The following is a 13,610-nucleotide window of genomic DNA, read 5'->3' as shown; positions in this document are numbered from 1 at the left end:
ACACTCACTTGGAGAGTGAATCATCGGATGGAAGATATTCCTCTCTTTCTCTGTTCCTCTCTGTATATCTGACTTTCCAATAAATATAAATAAGTCTTAAAAAAAATTCTGAAGAAACTTACATGAAGAGTTTTTGAAAAAGTTCACATAAAACACATTTTTTTCATAAAAAAGTGATTTCCAAAATTTATGCACTAAAAAGTTTCTCATAAGTTTTTGAATTCCCATCCTAACACAATAGCACAAATACGTACTGCTCAATTAAGCTAGAACACAGATACAGTCTTCAGATGGAAAAGGGAAGAGTTTTCAATACTCAACCTGTATGTTGCTGTTTTCATTAGCTCGCCGTCTTCCTTCTACTCGGCTGATAGTTATGGTTTGACCGATAACATCGATTGCTCCAGGCAATCTCCTGTAACATAAACATCGAAGAAATTGGTTTAACCTGCATTAAGAAATAAAAACTAAAACCTTTTGTAAAGTACTCTAAACTAACATGCAGATCACAACATATTTTGTTAATTTTGTAAAGGTTTATTTTACTTCTTTGAAGGGCAGTTACAGATGCTTCATCCTGATTCGCCGCCCAAATGGCTGCCAGGGCTCAGGCCAAGCCAGGAGCGAGGAACTCCAGCAGAGGACTGCACGTGGGGGACAGGGTCCCAAGGACCTGGGTCAGCTGCTGAATGGGACCCTTGCTGGCTGTCACTGCAGGAGTTCCACATGCTGACTGGAAATTCACGTGTGCGTGTGGCGCGGTCTCCAGGTGCTCCCTCTGGCTGCCCTGGAAGGCTCCGAGGCCACTGAGCGCCCGACTGGGTCACTCCGAGCTTCCTGCTCTCTTGGGGAACACACAGGTGCTCTGTGCAGCACAAGCAGGGCACAGCGGCAGAGGCGCAGCCTCTGCAGGCTCACCCCGGGCAGTGGACCGTGCACGTCCTCTCCCTGCTGCTCATGAAGGCGTCAGTCTGGACATTTTTCTTAAAGTAAATAAAAATAGCCAAGCCCTTTCCACTGCTGGTTCACTCCTCAAATGCCTGTAACACACAGGGTGGGCCAGGTGGAAGCTCTTCTGGATCCCCCAGGTGGAGGCAGAGGTCCACACACATGGACTGTCCTTCACTGCTTTCCCAGCACATGACCAGCAAGCGGGACTGGATGTGGAGCAGCCAGGACAGCAAGTGGCACTGAAGGTGGCAGCTGTACGACACCACATGGTCACTTGGCAGGCCCAGACTCTGGCCCTGTGCCCCTCCAGCACACGCCCTACTAAACCATACAGGTCGACTTCAAAGAGAAAAGTTGTCACAGGTGAAAGTCTTCCACAAATGCCTAAATACAAACAGAAACATGAACAAGGAAGACTATGACCCCAAAGGGAACACTTCAATATCAGAATGTGAATAAGACCATCTAAGTTTCTTAAAAGGAATTTAAAATAGAAAGATTATTCCAAACCAGAGAAGCAAAAATATGAGTTAAAGAAATCCATAGATGACACACAGTGAAGTTCCACTGGGAGATACACACATTTAAGAGAAATCAAACAGAAACACTGAAAATGAAGACTCCAACATGTCAAGTACAACATACAGGGAAGCTGAACAAAAACTCGGGGTGTGGGAGAATAAAGAATACGCGAGTAGAAGACAACTCTCAGAAACATCCGACAAAAAAACGCTTGAGATTTATCAAGTACTATCAAAATGACCAAACATGCATGTGGCTGAGAGTTCCTGGAGGTGTGGAAAGACAGAACAGACTGGAAGCCCGTTCAGCAAAGTAACAGCAGAAACTCCCCTAATTTGAGGAAATGTGTGGAAAGGATCCTAAAATGTGTGTAAGAGAAATGCCAGATTGCCTTCAAATGCTCTCAATCTACACTGCCACCTGCCTGCTCAGCAGAAGGTAAGATGGCAGATCCAGACTCCTGGTTTCAGCCTGGCCCGCACCAGCTGGTGTAGACATTTGGGTAGTGAACCAGCAGATGGAAGATCTCTCCCTATACATTCGTTTGTCCCTCTCTGCCTTTCAAATAAAATGAAAACAAATACAATTTTTAAAAAGAGGCCAGCATAGGTGGCAAGATATATGTTAGAACTGATTCTCACATGGTAATTAACAAACCATCTACTGCACCCTGGAGGATCACTTGGAGGGATTACCATGTTGTGCAGTCCAGTTAGTTGTCACCCTAGAGCCAAGCCACCCTGCCGAGATGGAGAGGAAGCGGCCTTACCTCAGATCCGGGGACTCGGCCCGCCCGTAGCGGTCCTGCCACTTGCCGACGTTGGAAGCGGCTTTCCTGGAAGCAGCACTCGGCTGAGCCTGAGACGAGGAGCTATTCCTGCTGAGACAGATGTCCACATGCAGTCGCCACAAGAATCCTTCCTTCAGTATGTTCCTACAGTGTCATCCTACTCAAGCCACACAAGGCGTCTGCTGTGGTACCAAGACTACTGGGTAGTATCTGAACAGACATGTTATTAAATCCTCAACATAGTCCGATATCAAAACACAGACATGAGAAAACCACCAAGGGCTCCTTCAGGTTACTGTCCACTGTCAATTCCCATGCTGCTGCCAATCAACATTAATTTTTGCCATTTCACAAAATCTTACTCAAATTTTAGGTAATTTCTTTCCCTATTTTCTTCAGGAACAGGTAAGAGTATTGTTAATACAGCCAGTTAACAGGACCAACTTTAAAATGTTTCATAAAAATCCACAGTAAATAAGCACTTCATTAAAATGTCACTTCAAATGGAACTCTTATCAAGTAAAATTCAAAAACAGTTAAATTCATAACCAATGGCATACCCCACAAAACTTAAAGTACTTACATTCTTGTCAATCTTCAAGGAAACAATGTTTTTTCAAAGCAACCGAAAATCTACATCTATGAATCTGTTTGCTTAAACATAAACAAAAGAAGAATAACTAGAAACAAAACAAAGTCTGTTTCTGACAAGAGTGGAGTAAAAGGAAAAAAGCACCGAATCTCCCCCCTGAATCTTTGAAAAGCCTTGTCCGCAAAATTACATTTAATGTCTTTTCCATGAAGCAACATGAAATGAGATCAACAAGCATGGAGGAAAAGGTAGAACTGAATATAAACACAATGAATGAAGTGGCCCAAAATTTTGACTCTCTTCAGTCTGAGAAAGAAGTGCACACAAACCTTGAGCCATGTAACAGGCTTGCCCTCTGTAATGGCAGATGTGGAAACTCCAGCCGTGCACTAAGGTGAAAAGGCAAAGTCCTCACGGGAAGGAAAGGGAACTGTGCTATGTAAGAGAAGATGAAAGAAGCTAGTGATGTTGACCTAAAGTACAAAAACCAGAATTTCATGATTGGTGTTTTAAGGAAAAATACACAGGGGATTTTCACACTGAAATTGCAGACTTTCCTAGCTGTGAGGGCTGAAGAGCCAGCAAATCCTGACACTTGCACAAAGTGAGCACAGCCACCAGCTGACCTGGACTCCTACTGCGCAGCTGCCCACCAAGGGGACCTAGAGGCCTCGGAGCAAACAGCCGCTTCCCGTGGCGAGGTGGCCTAAGTGTAAGACAATCCTGTAACTTCCAAGAGTAAAGAACTCTTCAAGAAAACCAAACCAAGATGATGGCGTGCCAAAAGGACACAGGAACCAGGCTGAAAAGGCTCCCAGACCAAATTTGGGACAGTCTAGACATCCAACTGACAAGGTCATACACACACAGATGCCTCACATCCCACACAGCTCTGAGCCAGAGTCCGCACTAATGAACCTAACTGGTCACAAGCAAGCAGCAGCAGAAGAGTCAGCAGAGTTAGGTGATAATCACACTAAGTACGAACGTGGAACAGTGGAGCAAAGTACAAAGCATTCGAGGATGCTAAGACTCCCGGTAAACTGAGTCTCCCCACTGATTACTTGTTAACTGTAACAGGGGGAATGGCGACAGTGCAATGCTGACATCACCAATAGACAGCCTGACTTTAAAAACTGTACTCTGTATGTCCTTGATCACAGAATACAAATGTTGATGTGTCTGCAGGTAAAGGGGCAAAACGCTTATAATTAACATTCTAAAAGTTCAGAATATTTCTGAGAAACTGTAAAACAAATGACAACATGTTAGTAACTAGTGAATATGGCTGCACTACGTACTGAAGATGTACTTTATCTTGAAACTTTCAGTAAGATTTTTTTTTTCTGGTCAAAACATTAGAAAGCCCAAGAACAAATGCAGGTGCCATAGCGAAGCTTTCTGGCGTATTCATCACTCTGTGTGCTGGCTTACACGAGCACGGCAGTTTGTCAAAATTCAGAAAGCATACATTCCCAATGTCCTTTCCTGTATGTCTATACTCAAAAAAAACAGGGGAGGCAGAATACTCTACAAGCCTAGGCAATTAATCACAACACCAGCTGGCTATTTGGGTACAGATCTGGAAAGGGTCGGGGGTATTCCTTTACAGACACATTCTCCTGAACTCTGCACCCTGAGAAGACTCATCTGCCTCCATCCATACCTCCAAACTCCACTTCCAGGAAACAAACAATTCTGTGGAAGAAAATAACAACAAAAACCCACTAGGCAATCTACTATGTATTAAATGGAGCACTTAGTATGCTAATTAGCCGGGCACTACTGAAAGTTAGAAAGACAATGCTTCTACTGATGAAATAAAAGCAAACCAAAAAGCATAAAAACTTGTGTGCAGACAGGTTGACATCTACCTACTTGTAAACTAAGAAATGAAGTGAAAACCCTGGGTAGTACTGCCTCATTATCACCCTTAAACACCGGCTCTCCAGCATCTGTTATGCCTTAATGAGTGACATCACCATCTCCTCCCTGAGGTCAACACAAGTTACTGTTAAATACATCTGCTCCAACTCCATAAATTTAACAGATAAAACAGGAAGTACACATAATTGTTCAGCAAAACACGTCACAACGAGTGCTTCCAGTTGAAAAGTCAATGAAACCAGAAAATAAACTCCAAGTGTGTAAATGGTTACTGTCTGTTTAGACCAAAGTGATAGTGCTGACCACGTGGGTCTATTTCCGTGGTTTGTGGCAGTGACCACTGTTTGTTTAGCAGTGATGAAGCCACTCCCTGCATCTGCTCTGTCACACACACATACACACTTACCTGCCTTTCCACCTTTCTGTATTTATCTGAAAAATCTGATTCAGCTTCAACCCCTATTTAAGCCCAGCTCTAGGCACCCTTCCGGAACACACGCATACCTGAGAAAGTTGAGGGACACATACCAACAAGCTGACTTACCTATCTTAAAACAACGACCAATGACTGGCCTCAAAAAAAAAAATTGGAAATATGTGGCTTCTTGACTTATGTCATCATTTTTCATTGTACTAATTCCGTATCCTTACCAGAATACAAAATGCTTTCTTTAAGTTGTCCCATCCTGCTAACAACCCCTTGGGACTGCTGTGTTCAGAAAATAAAGGTGTTACCTGCGACATCAACATCCCATCTGGGTACCAGTTTGTGTTCTGGCTTTTCCACTTCAGATCAAGTTCTCTGCTAATGGCTAGAAAAAGCAGAATATGACTCAAGTACTTAAGCCCCTTGCACTGATGTGATAGATACTGAAGAAACTCCTGGCCTTGGACTGGCCCAGCACTGGCCACTGTGATCATCTGAGAAGTGAACCTACGGATGGAAGAATGACCTGTCCATCCCTCTTCCCAAAACACTCAAATCAATCGATCAATCATGCAATAAGAGACAACAACCCCTCTTTAATGGCACCTCTTCCTCCCATTACTGCCTAGCAATTTCATTCCTTTCTCCTAGTTTGATCACGCTAACTCAACTCTTTTCACTCAACATTCCCTCACATTTTTATAGGAAAAATGGAAGCAAGCAGTGGAGACCTTTGGCAGCTCCCATTCTCGTCAACATCCTGCCCATCGCCTGGCGCCCCCTACTGTCTCCCTCTGGTCCATGTCCCCGCTGCTTCCTGCCACCTGTCCACCTGTCCACCTGCAGGATCCATTCTCGGGCCTCTGTCTACACCACTCACTGCCCTAAGTGCTCAGAAGACTGCGATTCCCTCCATTTTGAAGACACTTCCTCACCTCACCTTTCCCTCTAAAAAGTGTCACATTTCTGAATCAAATTTCCTATATTATATTTTCTAATCCCTCTCTTCCCATTTTGTCTTTGAGTCCACTCCCAGATTTTTTTTCCATTCCATGTACTACTTGAAATGATTCTGCTTAGGATCACCAATGAATGGTCCATGCATTTTAAAAAATTCAATTGTCTCTTATTTCTTCTTGACTAATTTTTTTTTAAGATTTATTTATTTTTATTGGAAAGTTAGATTTACAGAGAGAAGGAGAGACAGAAAGATCTTCCATCCACTGGTTCACTCCTTAAGTGACTGCAATGGCTGGAGCTGAACTGATCCAAAGCCAGAAGCCAGGAGCTTTTCCCTGGTCTCCCACACAAGTGCAGAGTCCCAAGGCTTTGGGTCACCTTAGACTGCTTTCCCAGGCCAGTAACAGGGAGCTGGAAAGGAAGTGGAGCAGCTGGGATACAAACCGGCACCCATATGGTATCCTGGCACATGCAAAACAAGGACTTCGGCCACTAGACTACCACGCTGGGTCCCTCATTCTTCCTTCTTAAAACAACTTTTTCAAGACACACACTGGGCTTTCTTCCACTTTCCTAGCCACTCCTCCTTAGTGGTCTCCACATACAGGTTCTTCCTTACTCTTCTGACCTTCTACATCCATCTAATCCACCAAGGTAACCTTTTGAAACACATGCAGTATCTGACTACTTCAACCCATCTCCACGATATCCAGCCCATGTCGCTGTCAAGTGACAAATGCTGTCACCTCCCAGTTGGCCTCTTCCCCTTAATCACTCTAGTCTCTTCTCAGCAAAACAATGATATTGAGACTTCAAACTTCAAATCGAATTATTTCACTGCTATGAAATCCAACAGCACCACTCAGCTTCTCACATACAAGAACCTACATAACATGGCCCGAATCAAAATAAGTGAACAAAAAGACAAAGTGCTATCTGTTTCTTATCCCTAAGTAATTCAATTACAACTATTTTCTGTGTACCAGGTACTGACCTAAAACACTTGAATTAATCCATTCAATCTGTACAACTACCTTGTGAGGGATGTTCCATCACTACATTTTACAAATCAGGAAACTGAAGTCTACGAACATGGGGACTCTACCCAAAGATACAGAGCTGCGAAATCACAGAGCTAAATTTTGAACCTCAGAAGTCTGCATCCTAAGTCCTGGCTCTTAACAGCATTTTATCCTGCAATACAATAAACTCAAAATGAATACAACACATTAATAAGATCAAGCTTCACCGGTTATCATGGAGTCCTTAGCCATTTTATGAGACTGTACGTACCTTCAGCTTATATTTAATTTGTCTATGAAAATCCACAAAAACCCAGGACTGTTACATAATACTTCACTTTGGCTAAATGCTCAAGAAAGTTTATCACAGTCGTAAATCAGAAGCTCCCTTAAGGCCACTTCCTGCATCCATCTACTAGGAAATCTAACCTCTTACAACACACATTTGTAATGAAGAGAGAATACTAGTAAGAGTTGGGTTACTAATCTAACCCCAGATTAAACTGCTGACATCAGACTTTCCTAGGTCCAGCCTACCCTTCCATTTCCCCAGCCGTTGGTTAACAGGCATTTATCTGCTATGTTTAAACAGAAAGGACATAGCCCAGTACATCTGCCTCTTCTATCTGGCATCTTGTGAAACACAGATGCTTACATCACAAACCAAAAGAAGAAAGAAAAGTGACTTGAATATGAAATATTGTCCTGGCTGAAATTTCTAAAACCTTTTACTAAAATCAGTAAAATGTCTCCGGACATTCAGTCATTCTCTATGTCAAGTACGGTAAACACAGAAAAGAGTAAGAACAGTGATCACCTCTCCCAAATGTTGTACTCTTTCTCTCTCTCTCTCTCTCACACACACACACACACACACACACCTACATACCACCCTTCATTTCTTGCACAATCTAAGAGCACCCAACAAGGGCTTCACTGAGAGCCTGCTGGGTGCTACAAGCAAGCCCACATTCCAGCTTCAGACAGCTGTGCAGTGTTTACCCTGAGCAGACCACAGAACGAGGTGAGGATGCCGTGCCTGACAAGAACTGAGCCGCCAGGGCCTAACCAACCTGCTCGGAGGGACCCCAGTCTTGAACAAAGAGGGAGGAGAAGTGAACTCGGCTTTGGCAGGTGGAAGAGGTGCTTCTTTCTCTGAATTTCCAGTTCTTCCCTGCTGTACCTTAAAAAAAAGGCCATTAGTGCTTGTTTAATAGAACATTCAAGTACAATACACTTAACAAGTCAAAATAAATTTGCTTTAATTTGAACTAAAACCCAAAAAAATTTCACTGCTGAACATTAAGGAATACTAACCTATTTCAGAATAACATTAGGCAAAAGGCAGCAAAGATGGACCGCAAGATGAAAAGATTCCAGTTACTACAAATTCACACTGATGCCACTAAGAAGCCCCATCAAGTCACCCTGGAACATGAATAAACCCCTCCTGTTCAGCTCAGCCAAGTCCAAAGTTGCGGCAATGATCTCGAGGTTGAGAGAGCAGGAAGACACTGCAGCCTTCCCCACTCGGGCCATCGGCCCCGCAGAGGACACTGAGGGGCCAGAGCAGCCAGGCTGCCCCGTTCCTATTCAGACCATGCTACCAGGGAGAGCAACAGCACCGGGTGGCTCCTGCACTCCCACGCTGCTTCTCCTGCTCTCCTAGCACCAGGCATACCACTCTAGTCAGCTGTCTCAGCATCGATCGCACTTCTTCTTGTTAACTTTCCAAGCAGTGTCTACTTTATAACTTCCCTAAGCTCTGCCAACTCCTCTGCCCCATCACATCCTTTCGAGTGTAGTCCCCTTAAAATCTAACCTAACTTATGCTTCTTTGTTTTTGAACTTACCTTCCTATCTTAAAATTAACAGCAAGTTGTTAAAGTTGAACTAAGTTCAAGTTATCCTATTTTATTATTTAAACATCACTTTGTACTTTATCTCCTATTTAAATGCTGCCCCATCTAAATTCAGCATCATTCTCCGTCCCTATAAACAACAGGTCATGGGCCCAGCAGCGTGGCCTAGCGGCTAAAGTCCTCGCCTTGAACGCCCTGGGATCCCATATGGGCACTGGTTCTAATCCTGGCAGCTCCACTTCCCATCCACCTCCCTGCTTGTGGCCTGGGAAGGCAGTCAAGGATGGCCCAAAGCTTTGGGACCCTGCACCCACGTGGGAGACCCAGAAGAAGTTCCTGGCTCCTGGCTTTGGACTGGCATAGCATCGGCCGCTGCGCTCACTTGGGGAGTGAATCATCATACAGAAGATCTTTCTCGCTATCCTCCTCTCTGTATATCTGACTTTGTAATAAAAATAAATAAATCTTTAAAAAAATAAATCTTAAAAAAAAAAGTCAAAGAATCTCAAATACATACTTGAACCAGGGGTTCAATTATAAAAATCATCCACCTCCCAACACCGCCCTCCCCCCCGTGTGAGAAGAAACCCTTGTCAGTAAAACCAGATGTCTCATTAAGTAGCGCCCAATCCAACCCATAATCGTTACTTGAAAATGAGTTCTGTAACTTAAAAACTATCCATGTCAGTAAGATGCCTGGGTCTCAGTGAAGGGTGACAATCAGCACAAGCACGATGGAGGTAAAGGAATGGATTTAACAGATGCTTGACAGGTGAACGGGTCAGAGTGGAACAGCACAAGTGAGCATAACACACTCATCAAACACGAAACATTACAAAATCCCAAACTTAGGAAACACACACAACAGACACAGCAACACAGTGAATGTTAGGAACAAAATGTCTACAGGATAAACACAAATGCATTACTCTCTAGGGGTGTCAGCAACACCCAGTTACAACCCCAGTCCCAAGGGTGTGGCTTAATACCATCACTGACAGCCAACTCCCTGCGCCTCCCAGGCAGCAAAGATGACTGAACTCCCTCCACCCGCAGCTCAGCCAACAACCCAGACCAGAGCGCCAGCTGCAGTACCAGCACTCTGCTTCCAATTCAGCTTGGGATGGCAGTGGAAGATGGTCCAAGCAACTGGCTCCCTGACACTCAGGTGGAAGACCTAGGCGTTCTGGAATCTTGACTTAGCCCGTCCAACCCTGACCCCTGCAGCCATCTGGGAAGTGAATCAGTAGAGAGAAGGTAGAAGACTTCTTTATCTTCCCTACGCCCTCTCCCTGTGCCACAGAGTCATCACACAAAACCTCCTTGCAGTAGTGTTTGTTTCCTCATCAACACTGGTCTCCACAGCACTTTTTAATTCAGGTCGTGGAGCGTCTCACTAGCACCATTATCTCAGGCTACTTTCTTAGGTGATCCCTGTCTGCCGCTATGAGCTGAATTTGCATCCCAAGCACCCAGAGGACAGCTCCTTGGCCTGTGGGTAAGCGTGCTACTTCTCCAAGCCCGTCACAGGACACGACGCTCACACCTACAGTCTTTGCCACTCTGGCTTCCTTCAAACCTATCTTTCCCATTAAGACTGCTAAACTCCAAGACTGCAGGGTCTCCCTTGTAAAACCACCTCCTCCTTGCCCTGCCAGAGCCTAATGCACTCCTGGCCTGGTCACTGCTCAGTGAAATGCTGGGCATGAGGACTGAAGAAGGGCTGGGAAGTGGGAGAGAGAGGAAAGGAGGAGAGAAAAAGGCCCAAATGAAGGAATCTGCCCAACACCAGAAGGCTGAGGAAGACAGGACAGGGAGTAGGCAGATACACACACGTAAAACTTTTCTTTTCTCCTCGGTCTCTTCATGATAAGCTGACGCTCTGACACCACCCAGAGAACCTCACAATCCTGGTAGCCTTGCTGCTCAGCCTGCACAATCACCACCCAGTTCACTGTCTTCTGGTACTGCCCACCACACCAGGAATCACCCCTTCACCTGACCCAACAACTGAAGACAGCATGACTGCCTTTCTGAAAAGAAACTCACAAATCCAAGCTTTGACAAAAATCTGTAATTACAAAAAGCAAATATTCACCCAAATTATGTTACCACTATTCTCAAAATCTTTAAGTTATTGTTTGGAATTCCCTTGGACTGTCCATCACAGTATCACTCATGAAAGTTTAACATTACAACAAGATAAAAGAAACTTGTTAAATTGTGGTATACAACATAATAGTTTATGCAACTATTTAAAATATTTACTAAAAACTAATAATTTATAAAAACACCACATAATGTTAGGGTGAATGGTGAAAAGTAGAATATCATAAGTAATCTATCATAATTTTGTTTAAACCCACAAAAACAAAAGTAATGGGAAAGCAGCAAAACAATATTTTGGAAGCAGATGAAAAGAGTGACTGAGTGAGGCAGGGCAAAGAAAGCTGAATCCTAAGCCAGCAACGAGGAGACACACTGAGGACTAACAGTTCTGCTTCTAGAACATTCTAATCAACCAGGTGTACACTCGCTCAGCAAGACACACAAACTAACTTACTACTAAATTACTACACAAAGTAAAACAACCTGAAGACAGCTGCACCAGGAACTGCACAGCTGGCTCAGCCCTGACAGGAACGTTGGCAGGCACCAAGCCTGACTCTCCACCACCGTTCCAGGCACATTCTTAACCAGCGACCGACCAACAAGCAACTCAGAGACCGAAGCAAACAGTCACAAGCCAACACAGATCAACTTGCGGAAAAGCAAAGCTAACAGAAAAACCTTACTAATAGCCTTTGTGAGATGGAATTTAGAGGGAGGGGAGATGGAGGTCCTTCTGCTTGCTTGAACAAGCATCAGGTGCTGGGGTCAAATTAGGAAAATAACAAAGCTGAAGAAATTACAAATAATAAAAGATAAATAAATGGAAAATAAGAAAAACCTAAGGGAACTACAGGAGCAGTTGAAGAGGCCCAGTATGCGCCAAGAAGGTTGGAAGGGAGGAAAAAGCAAAGGCCAGAGCAAAGGACACTGTCCCAGGCGTGAAGGCTCTGGGCTGCCCGCCTAGGCATGGGAACTAAGGACTCTCAGGACCCAAAATTGTGGCACTGGCACTGTGCTGCAGGAAAGGACGCAGTTTCTATGACACCAGCACCCCATATCATTCTGACCCACAGCCCTACTAATGAATGAGCCTGGGAAAGTCCCAGAGAAAGAAGGGCCCAAGTATCTGAACCCCTGTCACCCAAGTGATAGACTGCAACAGAGTTTTAGACTCACGGCTTCAGAACAGCCCAGCAATGGACAATACAACCTTAAAAACAAAAAATGTGAGCCTGGTGGTGTGGCCTAGCGGTTAAAGTCCTCGCCTTGAACACCCAGGATCCCATGTGGGCGCCGGTTCTAATCTTGGCAGCTCCACTTCCCATCCAGCTCTCTGCTTGTGGCCTGGGAAAGCAGTCGAAGACAACTCAAAGCCTTGGGATCCTGCACCAGCATGGGAGACCCGGAAGGAAGTTCCTGGCTCCCGGCTTTGGATCAGCACAGCACCGGCCACTGCGCTCACCTGGGGAGTGAATCATTGGACAGAAGACCTTTCTCTCTGTCTCTCCTCCTCTCTGTATGTCTTCGTAATAAAAAATAATAAAAAAAAAATGTAACTGAGATTTTGAAACGATGAGAGCCCACATATACTTCCACATAGAGAAAAACACACACGTGCACACACATGTACGCATGTGGATTTTAACACATTTTAAAGGACCAGTGTGTAGCACAGTACATTAACTACTCCCTACAATTCCAGCATCCTATTAGTGTCGGTTTAAGTTCTCTATGCTTCTGTTTCAATCAGGCTCCTTGTAAAAAACCTAGAAAAGCAGTAGAGCGTCCCAAATATATAAGCCCTGTAGCTACACAGGAGACCCAGATGAACCTCATGGCTCATGGCGTCCGCCTGGCTCAGGCCTGACCACTACAGCCACATGAGGTTTGAACTGGGGGATAGGAGAATTCTGTCTCTCCTCTTCTCTCGAATGCTTTCAAATAAATCCATAAGCCTTAATTTTTTCCTTTTAACGACAAAGTGGGGTTGATTTTTTCTAACCCAACTCATCATGCCGTGCTACCCGATCACTTCTCTCTACCTTATCCAAAATTAGATCATTACACAAGCGTCCTGCCCCCAGTGGCTTATCTTTAAACGTATTACATGTCACCTTCCTTTATCTGCTTTAAAGAACAAACCTTAACTCATACTGAAGTATTTAGAAGGCTGTACCTCAAGAATGTCAAAATGGTGGTCCTCACTGAAGCTGTATGATAAGCACCTAGAGGTTGGTTTGTACCACTTGCCCCATTCGTTACTATGTTGGAAAATCTACACAACGAAAAGTAAAACAAGTTACCTAAAAAAGGTGCTGTGCTTCACTTGACCAAGAGGGAAGGAAAAGGATTTCTGTAGTAGATACGAAACACTTACTTACAATTCTTAAATCTAAACACTCGCTCAGGCATCTCAAAGCCTTTCACTCCTGAGGTGACCACAGCAAGCTCCCTAGCTGGTCTTTCTGTAAGCCCCTCCCATTCC

At 44.3% G+C, this 13,610-nt stretch overlaps 1 protein-coding gene across 46 annotated transcripts in view; it reads right to left on the bottom strand.

Moving 5' to 3' along the window:
• Positions 1 to 13,610, bottom strand: part of FIP1L1 (factor interacting with PAPOLA and CPSF1) — a 50,508-nt gene that overhangs the window by 24,480 nt on the left and 12,418 nt on the right. For 20 of the 46 annotated variants that reach the window (XM_040966660.1, XM_040966646.1, XM_040966626.1 and 17 more), the window contains 3 exons: positions 8,225 to 8,334; positions 2,243 to 2,350; positions 322 to 415 (listed from right to left, as the gene is read on the bottom strand). In XM_040966660.1, the coding sequence (XP_040822594.1) occupies positions 322 to 415; positions 2,243 to 2,350; positions 8,225 to 8,334 (312 nt within the window). Of the gene's footprint in view, positions 1 to 321; positions 416 to 2,242; positions 2,354 to 8,224; positions 8,335 to 13,610 lie in introns of all 46 variants that reach the window. The other 26 variants (XM_040966654.1, XM_040966658.1, XM_040966665.1 and 23 more) reach the window with 5 other exon arrangements.

Source organism: Ochotona curzoniae, unplaced genomic scaffold, assembly GCF_017591425.1.
Source record: "Ochotona curzoniae isolate NIBS_2020 unplaced genomic scaffold, NIBS_Ocur_1.0 scaffold_4506, whole genome shotgun sequence".
NCBI classification, from domain to species: domain Eukaryota; kingdom Metazoa; phylum Chordata; class Mammalia; order Lagomorpha; family Ochotonidae; genus Ochotona; species Ochotona curzoniae.
Note: the sequence above shows the minus strand (reverse complement) of the source record. Positions and strands in the feature narration are given on the sequence as shown.